Source organism: Brachyistius frenatus, unplaced genomic scaffold (genome assembly GCF_029030835.1).
Source record: "Brachyistius frenatus isolate BFR_SWC_R1_liver_20210118 unplaced genomic scaffold, ASM2903083v1 Contig_66, whole genome shotgun sequence".
Classification (NCBI taxonomy): domain Eukaryota; kingdom Metazoa; phylum Chordata; class Actinopteri; family Embiotocidae; genus Brachyistius; species Brachyistius frenatus.
Genome location: NW_027210665.1, coordinates 1255580 through 1281850, shown reverse-complemented (window position 1 = coordinate 1281850; position 26271 = coordinate 1255580). Strand labels below are relative to the sequence as shown.

The 26271-nt window shown below is 42.8% G+C and overlaps 1 protein-coding gene across 2 annotated transcripts in view; it reads left to right on the top strand.

Moving 5' to 3' along the window:
• The first annotated feature begins 817 nt into the window (after positions 1–817).
• The window catches only part of klf12b (Kruppel like factor 12b), a 41683-nt gene continuing 16229 nt past the window's right edge, over positions 818–26271 (top strand). Inside the window, exons 1-3 of one of the 2 annotated variants that reach the window (XM_069707032.1) lie at positions 818–962; positions 18535–18617; positions 25106–25643. In XM_069707032.1, the coding sequence (XP_069563133.1) occupies positions 18552–18617; positions 25106–25643 (604 nt within the window). In that variant the 5' untranslated portion in view covers positions 818–962; positions 18535–18551. Of the gene's footprint in view, positions 963–994; positions 1254–18534; positions 18618–25105; positions 25644–26271 lie in introns of those variants that run through there. The other variant, XM_069707031.1, reaches the window with a different exon arrangement.

Genomic DNA, 26271 nt, shown 5'->3' with positions numbered 1-26271 from the left:
GAAGAAAAATAATCTATTATACACATAATTTATGTGTATGTATCAATTAGTTTGTTGTGCCATTGACGGTTTGTTTTCATGTGATGCTTGTACATAAAGTGTGTAAACAAATGACTAGACCTATATATTATGACGCTAAAACTATTATTATTTATAAATGTAATTAGATTTAACCCACAAATCTGACTCAAGGTTGCAACTTGGAATTGTTTTCAATAATTTCAATGAGTAATTATTTCCTTGATTAATTGCTTAATTGCTGAATTGTTTCCTCTTTAAATAAAAATTTTAAAAAAAAAACAGTGCGAAAACGCCTGTGATTGTAATAAAATAATTCTTTGCTGACAGTAGAAAATCAAAACGTATCCAATTCCCTAAGCAAATCCTTTCCTGTGAGAAGCTGGGAACATCACACTTTGGACGGCTTTGTTTTAAAATATGACTTAAATGATCAATCATCTATCAAAATCAATTCATTTTCTTATCCACTAAACGGTTAATTGACTAGTCATTTCCGTGCTAATAGGACTGCCGTTAAAATACAATATAGAGTATATTTTTAAAATATATACTTTTTAATGTATTTACAGTAACTGTCTAGTCACTGTTTTCACAGCACGTTTATATAGTAAACACACCGAATAAAACATCTCAAATTAATTCTCAATGATGAGGAAATCAAACAAGTTGAACTAATTCTCCGTTTCCCCTTCCTCCTCTGTCCCCTTTAAACGGGGAGGTGCTCCGGTGTTCACCCCCAGCCCGGGGCTCTGTGCTGCGCTCCGGGAGGGGTGGAGAGGGACTTTGGGCTGGTGGAGAGCGGACGCGTCGGAAACCTCCCCGGAGGGGCCCCATGTAATTCGATGCATGCTGTTAAAGCTTAGAGTATATTGTCTTCCCTTTTGCTTATGAAGCCTCCACCCACCGGCCCACCCTACATTTAGCGGATCATGTGACTCGGGGTAAGTCATTTGCAAGTACAACAGTTCTCTGTGCGCTCCCATTCATTTCCTGAGAACTGCCTGAGCCGAGCAGCTGAGAGGCAGAAGGGGAGGGAGCTGCTCACTCACACACACACACACACACACTCACACTCACTCACACACATTATCACACACACATACACACGTACATACACGCAGAGTGAGAGGAGAGAGAAGAGGAGAGGAGAGGGAGAGGAGGAGACGAGACAGAGAGGACTGTAGAAAGGAAAACAGTCTCCTAGTCTCCACGGCTCTGCAGCTTCTGACAAGGTCTGTGCATTTTTCTAGTCCTGTTCCTCTGCTGGCTGCTGCTGCTGCTGCTGCTGTGTGCTTCATTTGTCACGTTGCTGGGCTTTGTGCTTGTGTTCAGTGCGTTTCGTTCAGCTGTCATTGCTCTGTCAAAGCAGATGACAACTCAGATCACCTATGGCATTGTGTTTTGGTGGCCGTCAGTGCGGGAAACAAGAGACCCTGCATGGTGCTGACTGGACATTTAACACCTATCCTCAATGTAGATTCATAATTCAATTCCAAACATGACAACAGGAGAAAAAAAAAAAAAAAAGTGATCACACTGAGTGACTGTGGCAGCATCCGGACTTTACATTGCCACTAGCACCGGTTGTGTTTCAAATCTCTTCTCTCTCACAAGTCCAAAGCAACTTCAAAACACGTCAGCCCAGAAGTGAAGTGAGTGCAGGAGAATATTACTGACTAAATGTCTTGGTGGGGGATATGAGAGTGTGACGGCACTGCAAAAACTCTCTCAACACTTCTCATTGGAAAAAAGTTTGCTGCTTGTCATAGTTTTGTGCAAGTCTTAGGAGTTGTGTGGGTGGGTGGGTGGTAGAGTGGGTGTGCATTTTTGTGAAGCGTTGTGGTGTTTGTGTGTGTGTGTGTGTGTGTGTGTGTGTGTGTGTGTGTGTGTGTGTGTGTGTGTGTGTGTGTGTGTGTGTGTGTGTGTGTGTGTGTGTGTGTGTGTGTGTGTGTGTGTGTGTGTGTTGTTTGCCTACCATAGCCTACTGTAGCAGCTTAGAGACAGAGAGACGAGGCTGTTAGCAACGGGTTAAACATTAGGAGGCTCGGGTAGCGGAGGAAGGACACTGGGGTGTGTGTATGTGTGTGTGTGTGTGGGAGTGTTGCAGGGGTGGTGTCTTGGATGTCATCGGCAGCGCTCTCACTTCCAGGGTAATAGTCATTGGTATTGATGGGTGGCTGTCACCGAGGCAGAGAGCCACCAGGCTGGGGAGAGTGGCCGGGGGCTGGCCCTTGGCTGTTATTTTCAATTACAGGGGACCAGGGCAGAGCTGACAGCAAAGGCATTTGTACATCCAGCGAGGGGGTGGAGGAGGAGGCGCAGAGTGACTGTGTGTGTGTGTGTGTGTGTGTGTGTGTGTGTGTGTGTGTGTGTGTGTGTGTGTGTGTGTGTGTGTGTGTGTGTGTGTGTGTGTGTGTGTGTGTGTGTGTGTGTGTGTGTGTGTGTGTGTGGGGGTGTGGAGGGGGATGGAGGGGCCAAAAGAGAGTGGGAGGGAAGGAGAGAGAAAGGTGGGAAGGGGGATGAGACTCTGGCCTCTGCTCCTGGGTTTGATGTGGAAACTACACTGACCTCTGTGACTTTACCCTCGTGATGTGGAGAGGCCCTCCTTTCGCTGTCAGCCCCAGGGTGTTTGTTTTGGTTTAAGTGGGGGTGTCATCCATAAATATATATGTATAATGTGTGTATATATATGTATAATGTGTATAATGTATATATATATATACATATATATATATATAAAAACACAAAAAATACACAGTATATTGTATGTAGAGAGGTGGGGGTGGGGTTATGAGTGTGTGTGTGTGTGTGTGTGTGTGTGTGTGTGTGTGTGTGTGTGTGTGTGTGTGTGTGTGTGTGTGTGTGTGTGTGTGTGTGTGTGTGTGTGTGTGTGTGTGTGTACGAGACCCCCTGCAGCTCATGGATGTTCAGTGAGGGAGATTAGTGCCCATTTAAAGTCTCACTTAAAATCCATGTACAAAGGGGTCTTCTGCCTGTGCATGAATAAGCAGGCAGATATTATCCCACATGTAGAGTAGACGCTCTCTGCTGTGCATGAACATTGGAGGAGAATCACACTGGAGCTCTGAAACTGGCCCTCTTTACATCCCACTAATACTTGCAAGCACTGGACACCAAATCAGTGAAGGCTGTAAATGATGACTATTTTTTAGATTATAATATTAATTTGACAAAATATAAAAAAACCAAAACGTAATTGTTAATTCCTGCAACATTGAACCAAGTCTGCTGTCAAAGTGCTGTCAGTGATAGAACACATACAGTACCTGACCTTAGGGCCTTCATAATATGTGCAAATACTTCTTTAATACTGAATCTTTAATCTGAATGGACTACACTGAATGATCATCTGGACTGGGAGCACCACCGACACCTCAGCTGTGTTACAGTTACTTCATTAAAAGCTTATTAAAAGACAGTGAAAGCAACAGAGGCAATATTTGTATGTGATCATTCTCTCACAGTCTGCTGAACTGTTAACTTCATTAACTCTAATTGGCATAGTTTTTTAAAGTTTTTTTTTTTTTTACTATTTTACTTTACGTAACAGCTTGAAACAGTGACAGTCTGAATGATCTATTGAACTAACAACAGTGCAGATTATGAAGTATGAGTGGTATGTGTTTACGTAGTGATGTGTGAACAAAGTGCATTTTAATATGAATAATCACATAGTTGTTTCACTAAGATAAAGATGAACTACCTACTCAGTAACCACAAACCTTTGAACTGAACTTAACAAAACAATCTTTATGATTCTTAATTTCCCCCTCAAACTATCTTCTCATAGTACTGGTTTTTAAGGAGTTGTTTTAATATATCTTCTTTAGCTAAAACAAGACTTCATGACTTTGGTAATTAAATGGGTATGACACTGCCTGTCCTCTATATTAATATTATATCAATATCCTGATATGATTCTAGATATTGTCTTAGATTTTAAAGGCTGCATTTCAGAAAACTGGTGTTATTTTCTGAATTTACCAGACTGCTTTTACCCACTCAGTCATCAGGTCACCATTACTGATGATTATTTATAAAAATTCCCATTGTATATATATTTTGTTGAGGCACCAAGAGCCGTCCCGACAATATTGTTGCGGTTTCGAGGTATTCTGATGTTTGTTTTTGTTACAGAAGAGTCGTGGTCATTGTTAAATGAAATCCATGTTGAATGTCGGTAGATTAAATGCCACCTAACGTCTAAAAGTCTTCACATTTTCTTGACTCATCCATCCATCCACCCCAACTTTTTCTCCTCTATAGACTTTATCACTTTAAAATAACATCACACTTTCCCCTCATTTGCTCCTAAAGGGCTACAGGCGTATCTCTTACGACCATTACAGAGCTTTTTCAGTTACTGTTTGTTGTTTTTGTGTATTTACTGAAATGACTAATGCTGTTATTGTGGCCAAAATAATGCATCACACCCCTGGTTGTTTCCCCCCACGACTGCACCAGGCTGCTGCTGCCACTTTGATGCCTTCAATGTCTCAACCCCCACCCCAAGACATGATCCAAGGGCTTATGATAGAGATCAGTACAGGTGGGGAGGGGGGACTCAATTAAAAAGCCAATCACCAACGAACAGACTCTTATCTGTCCATCAACACCCCTCTGCCCAGGACATTTAATTGCCCAGCAGGATTCCCCCACTGAAGGCATCCTCTGTCAGCCACAGATCACAACGCACAAATTGGGCGGATGTTGACAGATGGAGGCGTCGGGCTCCGGTTTGGTCACTCTAACAACATGTAGACTCAAATTCGAATTTGGGGATTTGCAATCCCCTGCATTACCCCCAATCAGCTGGGCTAACTGCTGGCATATTGACTGACTGCTCATTGATCCAAGTGGGTGTTATGGAGTGTATCATCATTGATTGCAGATAGACTGCAGTGCACTATATGGATGGATTGATGTGGGTCCCTAACTGTAAGCCGAGGCCAAAAGGGAAGAGAGGAAAATGAGTATGCTCACGATATATGCCTGCGGGCTTTGCTCATAAAGGTGGCTTCCCGTCTCCAGAGCTTTCAAACCAGGATATTCAGCCACAGGAGACACTTTCTGTGCCGCGCGCACACACACCCGCACGTTCTTACAATAGACTAACATGTCATTATCATGTGTGGAAGCAGCCAGAAAGATGACTTGGTATATTGATAGATGGTCACAAAAGCTGACTAAATCGATGAGACAGAAAGGTTGTGGGGTCTTGCGGTTGCTTTGCCGTTGACTCATCCTGATAAGCGAGACATGCAGTGGTAGCCGTGTTCCTTTGGGTGAAATAAGACATAATACTAATAATAATATTTGCAGGGGATCTGAGTTGAAGTCCCTTTGCTGGTATTTCATCATGTCAGAAAATGACAAAATGTTCTCTCCCCCTCGTGTTTTTCTCTTGTGGATTCAACCTTTGACCCCGAGTGTCCAGCCCAGGTTTGTTTACCAAATTGAGTTAAGGGTGTACACAGAGTGCCAGAGCATGTGTGTTCAGTGACTGAGTGAAAGAAAAAGAGAGAGAGAGAGAGAGAGAGAGAGAGAGAGAGAGAGAGAGAGAGAGAGAGAGAGAGAGAGAGAGAGAGAGAGAGAGAGAGAGAGAGCATGGAAAGTATTGTGCAACAGCCAGTGACTGGAGGGTTGATAGTGAAGAAAGAAAAAAAACCCAGAAAGAACTACAATCTAACAAGAGTGATTACAGCTTGTCAAACATCAATGTAAGTATTTTGAATTGTTGGTGCTTTACTTTGTTGAATACTAATCTGAAGTCGACTGTTAAAGCTGCTGCAGAGCAACTGAGCTTTTATTTTGAAAGAAAGAAAAAAAACAAAAAACTAATCAAACAACAAACAGATTTAAGTAAAGTCAGGTTTTACAATGATGCCTGACCCACACATTGATCTAGTTTTTTTTTGTTTAAAAAAAAATAAAAAATGATGACACCATCTCTAGAGTAGCACACTAAGTGCTTACTGGAAGTGACTCATTTGGCAGAGCTTAGCCCCCAGACTCTGATTTAAGGTTGCCTGACATGTTTCCATGGCTCGGATGGAAAGGTATGTCAAAAGGAAGGCCTGTCTATCTCTGATGACGTTTTCCTCTGTCAACCAAGTGTGTAATTGACTGTAGCCAAATATGGTTGGTTAAAAGAAGGAAGGAGAAAAGGAAGGAAGCCAAGAAAAGAGGATGGAAGAGCATTCGAAGTCAGCACTTTCAGAGTGTTTAGGACCATTTCTGGTCTGTTTTTACAGAGAGAGTATCCCTTTACAGAATCTTTGGGGAGCTGCTTCTCAGTAGCCTCATGGCAGATGGTTTCAGCAGACCTGTGTGAGGATGCTGTGTGGATCACTGTGAACTTTTGTTTCCAGTTGTACTGTAGGTCAACTGTTAGGAGAGAAAATTATGCAAACAGCATGTGGAATCCATTTGAGAGGGCCGCAGTGCTTTTTTTCCGCACAGCCAAATTCAGGTTCATGCTACGGGGCTGTGACAATTAGCCGCTTTACCCAGGTACCAACACGGCACAGCATCAGCTCAACAACGAGAGGAAAAATAATCGAAGTGAAGGCGTGAGTAGATGAGTAATAGAGGTAAACACAGCTGCTGGCTTTTATTGAGTGGTGTTGGAGAGCTGGAATGGGTCAAACCAAGGGGAAAAACTCGGCGAGCGAAAATAACTGCACTTTTGATGTAATAAGTGTCAGCCTATTGGAATGTTTTGGTTGGTCCGTTATTGTCTAATTTCCATATGCTGTGCGTCGGGCTCGATTTGGTTGTCTCAGCGCAAAGTTAGGTTAGATAGGGTAGGCCCTTCGTGATGCTGCATGCAAAGGACTGTGCATGACTATTACACACGGATGAAAATGTGCTTGTGTTTGTGTCACAAGACATAGCGAGTGGAGAAAAAAAAAAGGGGGGGGCGAAGGAAGAGTGCGCGTTTAAGTGTTTGAGCTGGTATTATTTCTGTGCCGAGGTGTTTACATTAGATGCTGTAGATGAGTCAACGTATTGGTGCCTCTGCATGCGTGCATTGTAGAGTTATTGTAAAACATCTAGGTCGATCTTTGAGAGTGCACATGTGCTGTGATGCATTCGGAAGACAAGCTATTGTGAGTGGTATGTACAGAGTGTATATGTTGGGGGAAGGGGCAGCGCATACGGGCGTACACGTTAGAACACGAGCGCACATACACATACGCTACCGGAGCTTAAGGGGGGGGTAAAAGGCAGTAGCCTACTCGAAGAATTCCCCATTAGGGCAGGAGTGTACTGTCATCCCTTGAGGGGTGGGGTCTGGGTGGAGGGGAGTAAGAGAGAGAGTATGTAGGTGGGTGGGTGGTTGGTGGGAAGGATGCAGGTTATTGCGAGGATGCTAATCGTCAGGGCGGGAGACAAGTGCAGGCTTTCAATCTGACCCTCATTTTCAGTATATAAAAAGCAGCTCTAACCTCCACAGGAGAAGAGGGCTGGATACTGCGATTGACTCGCTCAAACCTCCGCTACATGTTCTCATGGGCTTTTATTCTTAACACAGACTGTCCGCAACATATAGCATCTCTCTCTGTTTTTAGTGGTTTCCCACCATAGCTAATATTTTCTATGTTATTTCATTCATGGTGAATTGAATGCAGAATTGTTCCCACGATGCCGCTTCGTCAGCTTGAGAGGGTTTTCTAAGCGCTGCAGTGTGGCCACCTCAACTGAAGACCTGTGAACTGAGAGTAAATAAGAGACTGCTGCAGTCACAGTGTTTTTTTTTATTTTTATTGATCCACTTCAGTTAACCTCTTCCGTTCTGTCTTTCTCTCTCTTATGTACAGTATAGTCTTATGCCGTGTAAACGTTGCTTTAAACTTGCCAAGAATATTACAGTATCTTCCTGAAAGCCTGTGACAAGTCCTCCTCACGATTATCCCGGTTCGCCTCGGCTCCACCTCCCCCTCCTTTGGTACAAGTGAGGTTTTTGTGTCAGAGGCTATTTTAGATGCACAGCCACTGACCCTACTGCATTTACAGAGGTGACTGAGTGTGTGCGGTGTCCCTGAGAGGTCAGTAGATTATGTTGGAGCAAGAAGACTTCATAGTTAACTGGCGTTTCAGGAGTTGTATTGCAGCATCTATTTTTTTTTGTGGTTTCCTCAGTCCAAGCCCTCATGTGGAATATTTAACTTATTCTTTCTCATGATTACATCAAAATGATCTTCAATCGGACGTAAATAGTCTTGAATGGTGTCACAAATTGCTTTGACTTCGATGTCGAAGCTCTCTTGAGTAATGCCACCTCACTTTAGAACTGTCACGGTCACAGCTTGTTTAGCCGTTTCTCTGCTGCATTTGAGGCACATGATGCAAGAGGATGTCAGACTCTTCTGTTTACCTCTCTCTGGAGCACTGTGGAGGAGTGTGTGTGTGTGTGTGTGTGTGTGTGTGTGTGTGTGTGTGTGTGTGTGTGTGTGTGTGTGTGTGTGTGTGTGTGTGTGTGTGTGTGTGTGTCTGTATTTGCGCATGGCTTGTGTGTGTGCAAACTGTAGGTGTGTGTGTGGGTGGCTGTTTGTGTTGAATGGGCATCTATATTCTTCTTTAATGGGCTGAGCTGTGATATTGAGAGAGAGTTTATAGTGTATGAGTGTGTCTGTCTCTGAATCTAAGATAAATATGGTTCATTGTGGGTGCAGGCAGAGGTCATAAGGTGTGTGTGTGTGTGTGTGTGTGTGTGTGTGTGTGTGTGTGTGTGTGTGTGTGTGTGTGTGTGTGTGTGTGTGTGTGTGTGTGTGTGTGTGTGTGTGTGTGTGTGTGTGCGTGCGTGCGGTAGCCAGACAGTAGAACAGAGCCGGGGCTCAGGAAGTCAGCTTTAGAAGAAGTGCATTTGACACACAGTTGGAGACACAGACAAACCAGACAGCGACCGACTCTTCTTTTCGCTTTGAGTGTTTCCTCTCGGAATAAACAGCTTCTTCATTTCCCACAGTTTCACAAGACATAGAAAGGACGGAGGTGGTATTGGTGGAGGTGGGGATCTTTTACAATGGCAAAAAGTCACACAAAAAACAACCATAAAAGATTTCCCCCTGTCTGTTGAAAACAGATTGGAAAGGCTAACATAAATGTTGAGGTTTTTATCATTTGACACACTTAACAAGACACAGTAGATACATGTTTTGTTAAAGTATTATTACTTGCACAATTTTTTTTTTTTTAAAGACTCTCGTCTTCTTGGTTTAAATTCATGTGTTTGAGCTCATCATTAAAGTGTGTGACGATGCCAATATGTTGCATTTTTTTCACTGTTTGACCGCGTTTTATTTAAAACTATACATTTGTTACCTTGTGTGAACACATTGATAGATAGATAGATAGATAGATAGATAGATAGATAGATAGATAGATAGATAGATAGATAGATAGATAGATAGATAGATAGATAGATAGATAGATAGATAGATAGATAGATAGATAGATAGATAGATAGATAGATAGATAGATAGATAGATAGATAGATAGATAGATAGATAGATAGATAGATAGATAGATAGATAGATAGATAGATAGATAGATAGATAGATAGATACTTTATTAATCCCCAAGGAGAAATTTTTTTTTTTTTTTCTACAGTTGATGTGTTTTGCATGTAGTCTCCACACAGCCAAGTTTGTTTGTTTGTTTGTTCATTAAAATCCCCATTAGCGTTTGCGTAGGAGCAGCTATTTTTCCTGGAGTCCACACAGTTTACATGGTGACACTACAAAAATACACATTCACACTACTCATTTCAATACAATAACATAACACATCGCGATGCACGTCTGCTGTAAATAAAACAATTGTTGATGCAATTTAAGTATACGTAAACACACACAAATAGAGAAGATTGGACTGAATCTATAATGATCTAGTAGATTAATAGAATTTAATGAATGCCAATGGAACCCTTAAACATCAAAGTATATATAGTATTTACTAAAGTCTCCTCTTAAGTACAGCTCTTTTAGCGTGTGTGTGTGTGTGTGTGTGTGTGTGTGTGTGTGTGTGTGTGTGTGTGTGTGTGTGTGTGTGTGTGTGTGTGTGTGTGTGTGTGTGTGTGTGTGTGTGTGTGTGTGACACAACCTCCCAACAGTGTGCCTTGTTGAATGATTGTGTGTATCTGTACTGTATTATTATTCTGTACTGGACTATAATCTAGGTGGGACGAAATCAAAACTTGAATTACTTGTTTGATAGTTTGTTGTGTCAATTACTTCCCACTTTACAAGTAAAAATTATTCCCATTTGAGATAACTTTGTTAAAAATGTGGTTTTGAACATAAATAATAGGTTTTTTTTCTTACAACAGTAGTTATTTTAAACACATTCAACATACGTTTATTACTGTTGATCCAATCTACATCCATTTTCAAGTCCAAATTTGTATTAAAATCAATAATAGTTGTTTCTGTTAAATACCGTCTAATCATCATCATACATTGAGATACGAACCTTCTTTTAATACTGAAGGAAGATCATTCATGAAAATAATGCTCAAGAGTGGTCCCAGGCCATCTCGTTGAGGCACTTTGACATGTTTAACATCTGAATAGCTTCCATGGAAGTTCACCATTTACCTTCTGTCGCTTAAGTAACAATTTATCCATAATAAGGCCGACTCAGAACAAACATGACCTTTTATTTTTTCACATTTACTCAAAACCAACAGCCAACTTTTTGGAAGTTAGTGGTTAAATTATTGTCGGAAAACCAGACTGAATCTGTTTATGGACAATTCTGTCCGTTATCTGTCCAAATTGGTGATAAACTGATAAGTCGACGATTGGAAATTTGTATTTGTTAGTGTTGGCACTCTGATGACATAACGGATTTGCTCGGTCTCTTTAAATATTCCTGTCCAAATTTTCTCTGAATAAGATGAGGCTGACTTATTTTGTCTCAATGAATAATTCATAGTATTCCATAATTGTTTACTACCACGTTTAGTTACATTTATTACATTTTTGTAAAACAGTTTATTTTTCTTCTTACTTAATTTAGTACCAAAATTCTTTAGTTTGCTGTCAATTTGCAAACTAAATCTGATTTAAGACTCTCTTCAAGACTTTTGCGGTTAATTAAGTGTTCCCACAAATTATTTTCATTTGTGTGTGTGTGTGTGTGTGTGTGCGCGTGTATATGTATGTGTGCTCGTGAAGGCAGTGGACTTGAGCTGCATCCGGCGACCTCATCCCCCTCATCCTGACAGGATTACTGACACAGGATCCCCCTGCCCCTGGCAGAAATAGCAAGGACCCAAGGGCAATCCACCAGAATATGGGAACTTCCGTGGGCCTTGCTAGTGTGCAAACGTGTGTTGTTTGTGTGTGTGTGTGTGTGTGTGTGTGTGTGTGTGTGTGTGTGTGTGTGTGTGTGTGTGTGTGTGTGTGTGTGTGTGTGTGTGTGTGTGTGTGTGTGTGTGTGTGTGTTTTGTGTGGTCTGTGTATTTACATGGGCATCAACTCTATAAATGGAGCTGGTTTCCTCTCAGGTGCTGAGCTCCCTGGCTCAGGCAAGAACAACATGAGTTCACTGCTCTTTCTCTCGCTCTCCTTCTCTCCTTCTCTCACTGTCTCACACACACACACACACACACACACACACACACACACACACACACACACACACACACACACACACACACACACACACACACACACACACACACACACACACACACACACACACACACACACACACACACACACACAGTCGTGTTTCCATCACTTCAGAGGACATTACACTGACTTACATTCATTTCATGGAAACCTAACCAAGTCTTCACATGGTTTATGACATTGGGATTTGCTTTTTTTTTTTTTTTTTTCGCAGAAAGGGAAGTGAGTGCCCACAATGTGACTGTGTAAACAGATTCATGTGCCCACAACATGAGAAAAACATGTACACACATACGCAAACACATTGTACTTACTTATCTGACTTTTCACTTGTTTCTCCTGCTTTAGGGAAAGTTTATATCGAGCTGTATACTGTATATAAAGGGGCACTTTTTGGCATTAGATGTCTACAGGAACTTACATAATGAGGTCATTGTGTAGGGGTAAAAAAAAAAAAAAAAATTGGCACCGCACATTGTTGCTGAGCCCATTTCCACATCAGATACTGTATCAGACCCGCTGAACCCAGGCTCCTTTAACCTTGCATTACATTATTCCGGCATTGCACAAAAGGCTCTATTTTATTGAAAATAATCCATTGTCCACTATTACAGAGTGTAGTATATGAAACTTTACTGACAAACAATAATTCAACAGTGTCACAAAAGTCCATTAGATATTTATGAAGCTGGGTCTCACCACAGTCCTGCTTGATGTGTGTTCTGACACATGGCTCAATGAAATCAATACTCATCCTTTGCCATCTGCATTCAACCTTTGCAAATGGTTTTGGTGTCCATCGTTGAAGCTGCTTCAGCCCAGTCCACAGCGTCTCATTGGTTCTATGAATGCTTATTTTTTCTTGTATGTGGCATTTTTTTGACAAGCGATTGGCCGATAATATCCTCTTCACAACTACAATGGTCATACTAAGCATGTCCATTAGGTGATGACTCAGTAAGATTGTCACAGTTGTATTTTCTTGCTGGTGACAGACTCAGTATTTACTTCCAATTTATAAAATTATAATGTGTTGACAGAATTTCAGTTTAAATTGATGGAACCTGATGTGTTGTATGTGGCCGAGATTAAATAACCCAACACACGATAGTGTATTCTGTCTATTAATAACTGTGGTCATAAAGAAAGCTGTGTCCTCCCGCTGTGTGACGGGTTTATTCTCAGAGGAAATGGACAGGGTCTTGAGGTATAAAAACAGCGTCAGTTGAGTGCATCTTTAAGGGGCTTTTAACCCTAAAGGGAACTTTTTTCGCTCTCTTTTTTTTTTTTGAAGGGGGAGCGCACATAAGTTGCGGTTTGATGCCATTGTGCTGGTTGGCGGTTAGAGAATGCCATGCTTTTATGAGCAGAGAGGTAGCTGCACTCTACACTGCTACAGAGCCCTGTTCAAAAATGTCCCAGAAGCATCCAAAAGACTTTGCTTGCCGGTCTCTCGCCAAGGAAAATACGGCTTATGAAATGGAAATTTTGAGACCATTCAATCTGTGCCAGGAATGATTAAAAAAGACTATGTCCATGTCGGTACATCCAGGAGTGGACTCTGAGGGAAAGCACCCGGCTCCACCGTGCTCACACAGATGCACACATATCAGCGCTGTTTACTAGGTATTTGCTGTTTGGGGGTAGAAAGTCATTAAAGGGGAGCTCTGCCAGTTTTATACACAGAGGCCATTACCTCGTCATGGGGAGGACCACTCAGCCTGTGAAAACAATAGCTATGTGCTTTCTATGGCTCTGAAGGGAGTTCAGTCACGCCTGGCAACATGAGCACCCCCGCGATGGTTTTAGAGGCTGGAGGCAAATGTATAAGAAATAGTTATAAATCAGGGACATCAGTATGAAAGACGTGGGCATAGACCAGGCTGGGAGGATCTAGCAAAAAAATTATTGGTTGCATGATGGGAAATGCAGGCTCCCATTGTTTTGTAATTTATCGCGTATCAGACTTAAAGTGAGGATATCTTATAGCCTTTGCTTTAATTATGAGCGTTCTTTTCACCTTAAGTTCATCCTAAATTTTGTCCTAATAAAAGAAAACAAAAAACACACAGTGGCAGCTGAAGTCAGCCATATTTGGAGTTTTCACTCTCTCCTCACATTGAGTGCCTCCCCATCAAAGCTTGTAGAAAATGCATTGCAGCAATAACTACAAACTGGGAATTTGAAGTATACTTGACTTGGCAGCTATATAAGCTCTAAAACTTTGATAATGATGATTATTATCACCTAATATGCTCTGATAATCTATGTTTTTTACCAGGAAAGTATGCAATTTGTCTTAATTCTGATTACATTTCTTTATTGCATCATAACCTAATCTTTGGCTTAAGGGTCGAACTGACAGGAGTGGTTTGAAGATTCAAGTCTGCTGAACCTTTGACCACACCGAGTGCCGTTATTCGCCTGGATGTAGTTACACTTTAAGTATTAACTCTGCAGGGAGCTATTTGAATGGCTCTCAAGACCAGAATTAGGCCAACAAGATGAGGTCATGAACAGACACAGCCTAATATGAAGCAGGCGGACGGTGAGATTGAAAATCAGCTGTGATTCAGCTGAGGCTCTTTCGTGACTACACCGCCACCAAAAAAATAAATCTATATGGCTTTTATTTAATTTATATTAAACCTTTTATTTTCCAAGGTCTACAAAAGTGCCACTCAGCCATTTGTCTTTGTCTAGCAAGTGTTTTCTATTCCCATTTAAATGAGATTGTACTCAGCTTTTACTGCTTTTCAAAAAGTTCCTGCCCTGAGTGACTCTGAAGAGAGGAAGTGGAGTAGTGTGCTGGTGAGTTTGCAGTTGTAGGCTGCTTATCAGGCTAATGTGTCACATTGGGGTGTCCAGGGGCACAGAAGAGGGAAGTGAGCCGCAGCAAAGAGGCCAGTGGCAGACAGGCAAAACACAGGAAATGCTCATCTCACATCACCTACAGCCCTGCCCTTTGTACGCATCCACACTTATAGCACAAGTTCGTCATTTGTTTCTCATTTGTAGCATTTTAAAAATGGTTTTCCTCGCTGCTTTCCTCTCTTGCTTTCCTTTTTTTCTCCTCTCTTCTCTTTGGTAGAGGACTGGGTGGGAGGGGGTCTGTTGGCATTCTTGCACCGTGTGCTTTGCGCTCGACCGGGCCTTGGCTCGGGTCCATATCCCCTCTCTACCCTCTCTCGCTTCTCTGACTCCTGCCCCTCCTCCTCCCCACAACCCCACATCCCCCTCCACACACACACACACACACACACACACACACACACACACACACACACACACACACACACACACACACACACACACACACACACACACACACCTCCCAACCCCTTCAACTCCCCTTGATTACTTCCCTAACCACTGCTCTTGCCAGCAACTCTGCGCTCTTCAACGAGCCCCCCACCCTCATTCACTTCTTCTGCTATCACCTTCCCTAATCCTTCCTCGTGTATCTCCCATAATTCTTTGCACCCTTCACTTCCTCTCACCTTTTTCCCCATCCCTCCTCCATCCCAGCCCGTGGCAGCAGGTCCAGCCTCTGTGACACAGATGCACCCAGTTGCTCTGGGCGCTCGACATAGGAACAAAGCATTGGCGGAGCCCGTCTGTTGCAGTGTGTTTCGGGGTGTGTGTTTTTTCTCTGTGAGTGTGCGCGTGTGTGTGTGTGTGTGTGTGTGTGTGTGTGTGTGTGTGTGTGTGTGTGTGTGTGTGTGTGTGTGTGTGTGTGTGTGTGTGTGTGTGTGTGTGTGTGTGTGTGTGTGTGTGTGTGTGTGTGTGTGTGTGTGTGTGTGTGTGTGTGTGTGCATGCGTGCAAGTATGTCCACATGAGGGACAAAGATGAGGGAGAAAGCAGAGATGGTGCACACTAAATCTGGTTTGTGAGGTTGTTTAAACCTAAGTTTCATTGGAACAAAAAAGTGTTTCATTGCTTTGCGAGCGAACATTCAGAGACAGGATCTGTCTTCACACTCACATGCAGTCACAGTGATGTTCACCACCCACTACACCAACACACACCTTTCAGTTGTTTTTTGCCAATCGAAGTCATTTCTTGTTGAATCGCAGTAATTAAATAAAATCCATCTTCATTTAAATCCCAGTGTCGTCAGCGTACTGCAGCACAGGTATAAAGCTAAAAGGCAGGCGAAAAGTCACAGATCAGAGGTTTGCCTAGTCTGGTGTGTTCAGTTTTGGTTTCGGCCACAGCCTTCACCCGTTCAGTGTGACTACAGCTATTGCCTCAGTCAGCACAGAGTCAATAGCCATCAGCAAACTGGGAGATGTTGGATCTGAGGTCATAGAAGTGGATATGTGGGGGTGTTTCAGTTTATACTCTGAAAAGCATTAACAGACAGAAATGAGTGCAAACAGAAAAACAAAGAGAACAGAAAACATGGATATATGTATATTTAGAGCATTTTTGCTGCCAGAGCTGGCCTCGATATTCACCTGCTCCCTTTACCTTGTTTTTTTTGTGTGTTTTTTTCGAGGGATTTTGGTGGGGATGGGAGGGCTTGTAGGAGGGAGAAATGAGATGCCTCAACACTCCACTGCCCTCCTCTCCTCTCCATCCAGCTCCCCCACACACCTGGGATGGCCATTTCATTTCAGAGTGCAGCAAATGGAAAGGTGATCTTAATCTACCCTGTTTCCTTCTACCCCCCCCCCCTCCCACCCCCTCCTTCCCTCCCTCTATCTCCCACACACAGTGCCTCATACTGCTGATGGACAGCGTACTGCTGGTTGCCTGAGCCTGCCGCCAGCAGACCAAATTTAGTGATAGAAAATACTGGGTACGCCTTGCTTTACTGTCATGAAGAAATTCTCTTCGTTTCAGGCTCAATCTTTGTTCTTATTTCTAATCTTTGAGATTTCTGATCTTCATGTTCAGAAAGAGATGATCCTTTCATGGGAGTTGACTTCAAAGTATTTTGACATGCACTCCTCGATACACAGCGCCCCTGTTTTAGCTCATTACTCAGTGTTAGGTCCCTCTCACTGCTGTTAGCTCTACGGTCATTACAGTCACAAGCAGAAGTGTGCAGTGGCCATTGATTTCCTATGAATAGCCTTCTGCTGGCCAGTTCATGAGGTGGGTGCTCACAAACCACTGGATTAGCTGGACTTAAGGCACATGGACAAAGGTTGTTGCTTTCAAGAAATGTTCAGATCTGATTGGCTGTACCAAATTGAATGGTGTTTAGATTTGTTTTTGTCCAGTAGCATCAGGGTGCACATTTTGCATAGAGAACAAATACGCTTGGAAAAGGGAAACTTTTTCAGGCTCAAAAAAGGACATTTTGACAGCTTACTCCAAAGAAAAAACAAGATTTTATCTGAGGTGACTCCCTCTGGGTATTTTGGCTTTTTTTCGATGCCTGTGTAGAATGATGGTCATCCTGGAGGAAAACATACCTCACTTTCTGCTTCTCTTCGTGCACTCTTCTCTCTTCCAATCCTCAACACATGGCTCGAGGCTGGACTGAGGCTGCAGCTCCACCCGCCCAGTCGTTACTATGGCAACGCTATCTGGGCCTACCAAGACCTGAAGCCGAAGGACATCCTGGACAACAATACAATAGCAGCACAGCCAGGGTACCTGAGGGACTTAGACCTGAGAGGCGAGATCTGGGGGGTTGCAGATTGAGGGAGTAAATCCTCCCTCTTTCTCTACCTCCCTCACACATAAACACACACAGTCAGGATTAGCCTTTTTACTTCAGAATCTAAAAGGTGCAGGACAAATACATGGCATTAAATGATTTTGACCAAAACATTTTTTAAAGAAATGTTTTCTGGTAATTGTCTTGAGTGGATTTTCTGGTGTGTAAAAAAAAAAATCGTCATCATTTGACAGGCTAACATGGATGCTGTGTAAGATGTTAGACATAGTCAGATGGGCATTTACATAGAGAAAATATATGTCATCCATCACTGGCTCAGCTTTTTCTTTCTTTCTTTCTTTCTTTCTTTTTTTTTTACTCCGACTAATGGTGATCACGATGGCCCCGGTGCTGCTGACTGCAAAGCACTGGGCCACAAACCCCGCTGCTGGTGCCAGCGGTGGAGAGTAATAGAGATGTTTAGAGTCTATTTGCCTTGCTTGCATTCCTCCATGTACTGCTGCTAAAATAATAAGAGGGAGGGTTACCTCAGGTCGGCCCCAGCTGAGGGATACGGAACATGCATTGTTGTCATTGGCTCCATCTGAGTATCCCTCTTAAAGCCACAGCGCGGAGCTGAGGAGACGGGCACTGCTGCCCACTTTACAGACACACAGCGCTCAGAGGCAGAGGCACGGATGAATGTTAAGTAGTACTGAAAGTGTGTTTGTATATCATCATGAGTATAAAATATGATCAACAGAAGCGTCTAGTTTCATGATTTTCAAGTGACATTTATTATTTTCTTTATATCTGTGTTGGGAGAGGAAACTCTGGTGTGTGTTTGTGCTGTTGCGACTGCTGTTGAGTGACTATGTGTATGTATCAGAGTGTGTGTTTGTATTCCATTGAAGTCTTAAGAGGATTTTATTCAGTGTTATGAAGTGTTATTAACCCCGCAGCAGCCCACCAGGCAATTGAAAATCGTTATTATCGAGACGAGGGACTCTGTGTCATGCTGTGCTCTAACTGAGTTTACACAGTTTATGCGCATCTTTTGTCTATCAGCTCCTGATGACTTCGAAAAACATGAATCCACATCTATTTAAAATGTGTTTATTTCTCAGGGAGTGCCAGCACAACATTGTAGATGTCCATGTGTGAATAACTGAGTGTGGGACCTGCTTAGTCATGCTAAAACACTCGTCTTACACCTCCTCTGTGTTCCTTCACAGGCAGCCGAAGAAACAGGATGTTAATGCTTGACGGAATGCCTGCAGTCCGAGTCAAAGCTGAGCCCCTGGAATCGGAACAAGGGGTAAGAGAGCAGTTGTTTTCCAGACAATCCCCCCCCTCCTCCTTTTTTTTTTTCCTGCTTTCCTTTCCTTCTTTCCTCCTCCCGGCAATGGGCCGATAATCACTCCCAGGCCCGAGCAAGTGAGTGACTGAGAGAGTGAGTGTGGGGGCTAAGAGGAGTGGTCGGAGAGCATGGTAGTAATCAGAAAGAGGAGAAGAACCAAGAAGAGGAGGAGAGCCACAGCTGGAGCAGGAATGCATCGGGGTCTTTTGGGGAGGTGACTGGGGCCAGCAGAGAGTCCATGTTGGCTGGGGGTGATTGCGCACATGTAGTCACTGCTCTGGGGAGGAGGGTTGCATGGGAAACTCTAAATCTTATCTCTCTCTCTCTCTCTCTCTCTGTGTGTCTGTTCCTGCCTCTTTATGTCTCTATATTCCTCTTTATCCTCCCTTGCCTGGCTTTCTTACAAACACACATGAATAATCTCCCTCTCGCATCCGCACAAACACAACACACCAGGCCAATGCTCTTCCTCTCGCTGCTGCATCTCTTCATCGACTGTACCTCACACAGTGCTCTTATGTCACCTCTCTGTTGTTTCTGTCACTCAATATGAATTTGTCACACAGAAGAAGAGCTTGTCACTACAAGCCTTTCGTGAGTGCTGTTTCATTTCCACCCGGATGTTCTGTTTGTTCTACTCCTCAGGCTGCATCGTACAATTTGATGTCATCTTTGAGCCTGAGGTCCAATTAAACTGTGTGTGTTGACCATGTTGGGTGTAACGGAGCTACCTCATGCAACGTTTTCATGGCCCACATACAGTATCAGTGCTGGTCTGCTCTGGTCTGACGTACCTAGAAATAAAGTGGTCTTGTTATGGTGAAGCTGTTGCTAGGTTACAAGGCCTCTGTGTTTGCCGCCACAGCTGTGTGTGCAGTAGGTGCAGGCCACTTAATATTTGTAATCATGCCGAATTAGTGTTCAGTTATTATCGATTACCATTGATAACACATCAATAATATCTTTACCCCCCTGATATATCACCCAGAGCACTTTGTGGGAGAACAGTATTTCTGCTGAGATGAACCCGAGAGCATTAACCCATGATGGATGAGAAAAATACCAGCTGCTGATAATCCATCAGGTTATCTTAGGTCCTGTAGAGAATTGTTGAGCTGTGGAGGTGCTCAGTGTCGATAAGAGTTGAATCTATCTCTCTACATCAGAGGATTTAGCAGAGAGGCAGCAGGTGGTTTACTTTCTGGGTGTTCTGCTATCAGCTGTGGCTCAAGGGTTTGAGAGCTGTGCCCTTGCACTGCTGCCTAATACCTGGGGGTTTGAGATCATTCCCTACGTCGTGATGTCAGTCACAGTCAGGATGTGAGCACTGCAGCCCACACAGCTTTGAAGTGCACAAAGATCCAATCTCGCTTGAGCTTCCCTTTTAGATGGCAGACAGACAGTTTAGGCTGCTGCAGAAATGTGGTCTTCATTTGGGTGGCGTAGGGCCAAGGGCTTGCTGGAAATGGTCTGCCTCGTTAGACAAATCGCCTGCAAGGGGCTGGAAAATCTGCCCCGCTAACCAGTATCCCCTAATAAAGACAATGGCATGAGGACAGAGGCAGGCGGGCGGGTCGAGCCAACCTTAATATGTGTAGGTTTGAGCGCATACGTGTGTTTGTATCTGTCAAAATGAGAGTGGGGGTGGCTTAAAGTTTTCCATTTCTGCTGGTTGAGATGAGTTTGAAAGCCTGACCCCAAAATGCAGCAAAGTTTCTGTTTTGCATTTTTGTGCAAAGCTTCTGTTGTTTTGACCTTTTCACACGTGTTTTTTTTTTTTTTTTTTTTTACATAAGATGATTGGACACTTTTAGCAGGTGACTATAACTCTTACTATCATAGTGTTAATATGAAATTGAATAAAGAGGTAGCACATTTCTTTTTTGATTGAAATGAAAATGTATAAGCCAAAACAATTAGCCAACCATTTTATTCGCTGAGGTGCTTTGCTTCAAAAGTCTTGATTGGCTTTCCACGGCTGTCACTTTTTCATAAAATCAAGTTTCACTCTCATGTAATGTATTTGAACTCATTTGAACACAGTGTGACCTGAACAAAACTTGCATAAAAACAGCCTTACAACCATTCTTCATTGTTCCATCCATGGTGTTAAATCCAAAGTGTTTCTGTACATCACTTCTCAGACCTTTTGCTTCATGATTAATTGCCAGAGTTTGCTTGTTATTTGAATTTCATGCCAGCAAAACAACCCTAAACTAGTTCACACATATGGCAGCAAAGCCTGCAGTTGGTTGGGGAGATCTGCAGTACCGACCTGTTCTCATCTCAGGGCATCCAATACTGTTGTTTTGTCACAATCTGCTGGCATCTCATTTACATGCACAAGATGCCAAAGGTTTAGGGACAGAAAACACTTGGTAAGGGTTCGGAAAATATCTTCAAAATGAGTAATTTTACGTTTGATGTTACCTAAGTAACTTATATGTTACTTCAAAGAAGTCCACGTTGACTTTTGCATTCTCATGGACCCGAACACCGGTCTCCCGGGTGAAACACCTGCGTTTGTTCCTTCCGGCCACCCCAGACTTCCACCCTTTGCTGACTTTGTCACTCTTTGTACTCCATCACATGACCTCCTTCTTCCACCCGGGTGGTCACGGTGCCGATGCCAAAGCGCACCTTGTTCGTATCTCTCTGATGCCAACAACTTTGACAAAACGGCCAGTGTTTGACCCCCTGAGAATGAGAACAGACTGGCGGTAGGTACAGTAAGGTGCTTTTTAAATTTGTACAGATCATAACAGATACAAAAATTGTTTCCCCCATTTTCAAATGATTATTAACATGTCAAATAAAAAGTGAGAACTCTGTGGGTTCAACCATAGAAAGCAAATTTGTTTGAAAAAATTACTGAAACCAATTTGAAAATTTCAACAAAGGATACTGTAAATCGGTATTAAAGGGCACGTCTTGTAATTAACTTACTCTTTGTCTCATAATTACTTTTTGTAGTCATTTTGGTTCTTTTTCAGTAAAACTTGCTTCTTAGCAACTGAAGTTACTTCTACTATTAACTATATTTAAACATAAATACTTAAGGTAAACAAAAATCAGGTTAAATGTTGAATTTGTAATTTTAGGAAAAAGTTTGAAAACTAAATTTATGATTGCTAGTAGACAAACAATGCCATGAGGACACTTCCTAAGTCCCCTCGACAAATTTATGATTTCTCTGTACTTTTATTTAATTCTTATTTATTGTGTTGATACAAATATATCTTCAATAAACAAATCTCGTCCTTGGGCTGTAATATAAAACTCTGTGAAAGTCATGTACTTGTCACTACAGCTTCAAACATGGCTCAGCCCATTGGAGTTTAGGGCTGCAACAGCAGTTTTGTTAATCACAGAATATTACTGAACATCAATCAGACTACACTTGTGGTTGACACATGGTATATTTTCTTGACTTTAACTTGAAAGAAGAGCTATTAATACTCCACAACATTACCAGTCAGCTACACGTTCTTACTGAGAAAGACAATATTTCCACAACATTGAGATGAGCTTCAGAGGATCTATTGGCTTCAAAGCCTTCAGGCAGTATAGTTCCAGGCTGACTGTGACACACTCTTCCTATACAGATCATGTGTGAAAGCAGCTGGATGGTAGCCTGAGGCTCTGTCAAGAAAGGCGAGGTTGGGAGTTGATGCAAGAGGAGCGGAGAGGACACTCAACATCACAAATATATGTATTGACAACTGCTGTATGTGATATTTCTTATGAAATGGTTCTCCATAGGTTGATGTTTGGTACAGCCACCAGATAGCAGATATACAACTTGTCAAACCTCGAGTCTTCCAACAAAGAGGTTCAACAGATGAACTAAAAACTAAAATTCAAAGTAAAATGTAAAGCTATGCATTACTGACTCTGTGTGTTGTGACCATATCAAGGATTCCTTTATGGTGAAGTCAAAGTCAGCGTCACATGATCATGTTTACATGAACATCCACTGAAGATTTAACTCAACAATCACCCTGAGACTGCACTGCTGCTTTAAAAAACATTTTATCCACATTTTTTTGGTCGTCTGTCTCCCGTGCGTTTGATATGATTCGATTTTAATTATTCCACTTGTTTGTACAGACGGTGTCTAACTTTATTTGCCTAAATGTGACCTGACACAGGTTTTTACACTTCAAGTCTATTTATTTCTGTTTTTTGATGGTAAGAACAGTGATTATGTGTTGGACTCTGAGTATTCCCGAAACACGGGTCACCTACGCCTGATCACATCATGTGTAGACACACAGATCACTGAGGCTGCTGTGCGAACGGGCTTCCTCTCATACTACTGCGTTTACTGTACGAGTGGACAAATAACTCCAAATAACACAATCAAAAGATGGACCGACATCCGCCATTTCATTCATGCTTTGACATTAGACACTCATTCATTAGCTGCTTGGCAACCAGCTGACCACTAAAATCCAATCGTTCAGGTGTAGAAGGTGACCTTCATCACCTGACACCTCCTGCTTTCACCCTCCTGACACCTTTATGCCATTTACCATTCCCATTACCTCCAAACACCTCCTACTGAAGCTTGTTCTATTATTGATTTTAGTCGATGTAATAATTGTAGACATGTGTCTTTATTAAAGGGGATTAGTCTTCCCAGCAGAATCCTTATTGTTGCTCTGATTCTTTGAGAATAATGTCAAAAAGGCAGTATTTTTCCCTCAATATAACTTAATAACTGTTGGCTATAAATGGCCAATCCCTTCAGGGAAATGTCTCCGACTGAACTGTGCTGCTAAATGAAAACTGAATTCCCTTGAAGGATGATCATCTCATCTATTTTCTCCACAAGGACCAGGACTCAGCATTTTTTTTTTGGTCTATTTATATTGTTCACCGCATACAAAAAACTTTAATAAAACCCCTTAAAATGTTTTTCCCCCCAAAGAACGGTTACACACTTGAAGACCGCCACTGAAAATGCACGTGGGTGGTACTCATGAACCAGACCATATTGCACTGTGAATCTTGACCTGACACCAGGGACCCCGAGCTGAACCTCACTGAAGTCCAGAGGTCATCGGAGGGCATATTTCAAGGGGCAGAGTTTGTTTTCCAACTGAGGAGGAGTTATACACTAAAAAAATATATATTTTTTTACTCACGGGGTCAAAACATTTCCTGTAGGCTGAAAACGAGCACACAAGTCTGGAGTAAAAATAGTAGGCTACTACATAAAAGAGCACACACTCACACACCAGTCAGAAAAATGTGTAATTCACCACAGATCGACTCTCTCTCCGCATTACATAAGGGGAAAAAAATGCAAGTCTTAAAAACAAAAGTGAGGCTGGAAATCCACAGTCCAGAGCATTTTTTTCATTTCTGCTTCAGCCTGCTGTTGGACTGCAATGTTTTCCTTTAACTTTAATGAGCTTTCCCTGTTTGATTAGTAAAAATCCTGGATACTCTTACTCCCCGATTGCCCTAACTGTGACTCAGCCTCTGAAAGGCTCCACTGTGAGGATCAACACCGCTCACCACACACTGTAGCACCCCTCCCACACTGATGTTGAAATCGGCTACATCCCATGAAGCTTAGTTAATCTGACATTATAACAACGATTGTGAGATCAAAGACGGGTCAAAGTTTGGCAGTCCGTAAGAAATAGTAGCAGGGTGAGGGTCGTTTTTCTACTGTGCATGTTCCCTATTATCGTTTTCCAAGTAAACAGGTTCCTAAAACGTACGCAGACAGATGGAGCGGTTGTGTTACAGTCTGCTTGGTGTTAAGTGAAAGATGTGTTGAGGGATACACTGAGCCACCAGCGTTGGCCTTAGGAGGCCCATCGCTGAGAGACCGAGAGACGGTCAGGAAATTGAGCCCATATGATGTTTTTCCACCGTCACAAAGGAGATTTAGGAGAGATACGAGGGGGAGCCAAGGGAGCCGCTTTCGTGTGGGAGTCATGGAAAACAGCAGGAAAAGAGAGAGCGTGTGCAACCCACGCCAAGAGGAAAGAAACAAGGAGTGACAGGAGGCGAGTGTGAGAGACACTATCTTTATTCCTGCGTTTCATCTGCGTATGACATCACGCTAACTGAGGGGACTTCGCAGTGGGAGTTAAATGCCTGAATGAACATGAGGAAATTAGCTGCTCCTTTCTGTACAATTACCACCGCATATATCTTTCTGACATTTCTCTTTTCATGCATTTTTATTGTTTCTGAGGCTGAATATTTCCACAAAAACAATCATCCTAGACTGCAATTGCTAAATATGTCACTTTTTTTTTTTGCCTGAGTGGTTAGTGAGAGTTTATATTTTATTGTCATGAATAAAGGAATTTCAGGCTCATGGCTCTACTTATTTGTTTTCCCCCTGTGTGTCTCAGGTTAATGCATTTCTATGGCAACAAAATGACAAAAATCTAACTTCAGTGTTTCTTCTCCTCCCACAGTCGCCCAGAGTGCGCCCTTATTCTGCGATGGACGGCGTCCCCTTCTTCCTCAGCAGAGTTAAACCCGAGCCCCCGGAAGACCTGCTAGCTCACGACCTGCACTTCCACACACAGACCGAGCCCGTCGACCTGTCAATCAACAAACCCCGCCCCTCCTCGTCGTCCATCACCACGACCTCATCATTATCCCCCCTCAGATCTGCCTTCTCCCCGTCTTCTTTATCATCGTCATCCTCCTCCTCGTCCTCTCCGTCGGTTATCACCTCAGCCTCATCGCTGCTCACACCGGGCCCTCTGGTTGCCCCCGGAAGCGGGGTGAGAGGTCAGCCGTATTTGCACATCCTGCACTCTGTGCCGCCGCCCCCATCCAGCCCTCTGAGCCTGCAGGGAGCAGGGAAGCTGGCCAGCCATGTTCACCGCATCCCAGTTGTGGTACAGTCACTGCCCCTCATGTACACCACTGCCGTTCGATCCCCCTCCAGCCTCAACAACGCCATCATGCTACCTCTTCTGGATGAGGCCAAAAGCCATGGCAAAGGTGAGAAACCGCTCTCGGAATTTACTTCATATTCATACGGCTGACTTTGTTCCTGTGGGATTTCTGTCAAACTTCTTTCATTATTCTCAGTAAGAAACATCATTCCAAAGGCGCTCCAGCAAAAAGCAGTGATCAGGTTAAAGGAAATGATGACGCACTCGCAAAATAAAGCAGATGAGATGTGCCTCCCATTGGCAGTTGCTCCACCTTTTGAGAAATATCAATTGGAAATGAATTATCTCACATAAAACAATCTCCCCAATCAAAGAAGATATTTTAGTTATCACTTGTCAGCCATCACAATGCACTTCAACTGTACTCTTGCTAATGAGGTTATAAAAGCCTCCCAAAAAAATTAATTAATTGTTTCTGGGTTAAAAAAACAAGTGACGACGCATGCAGGCGTTAAGGAGTGAAGAACTAGCTGCATTACCTGTGTGATGTTATATGAGATATCTCAATGACAAGCAGTGTGGAGTGGTTTATTGTCTGCCCGTACTGTCTCTTGTCAAACAATTTGCAGACGCAGTGCTGTGAAGGCTGACGGTCGGGGAACATGCTTTCAGAAATGTCCCCTTAGGCAAAAAATGTCGCCCCCTTCAAAGTGAGGATAAGGTTTACAGACTGA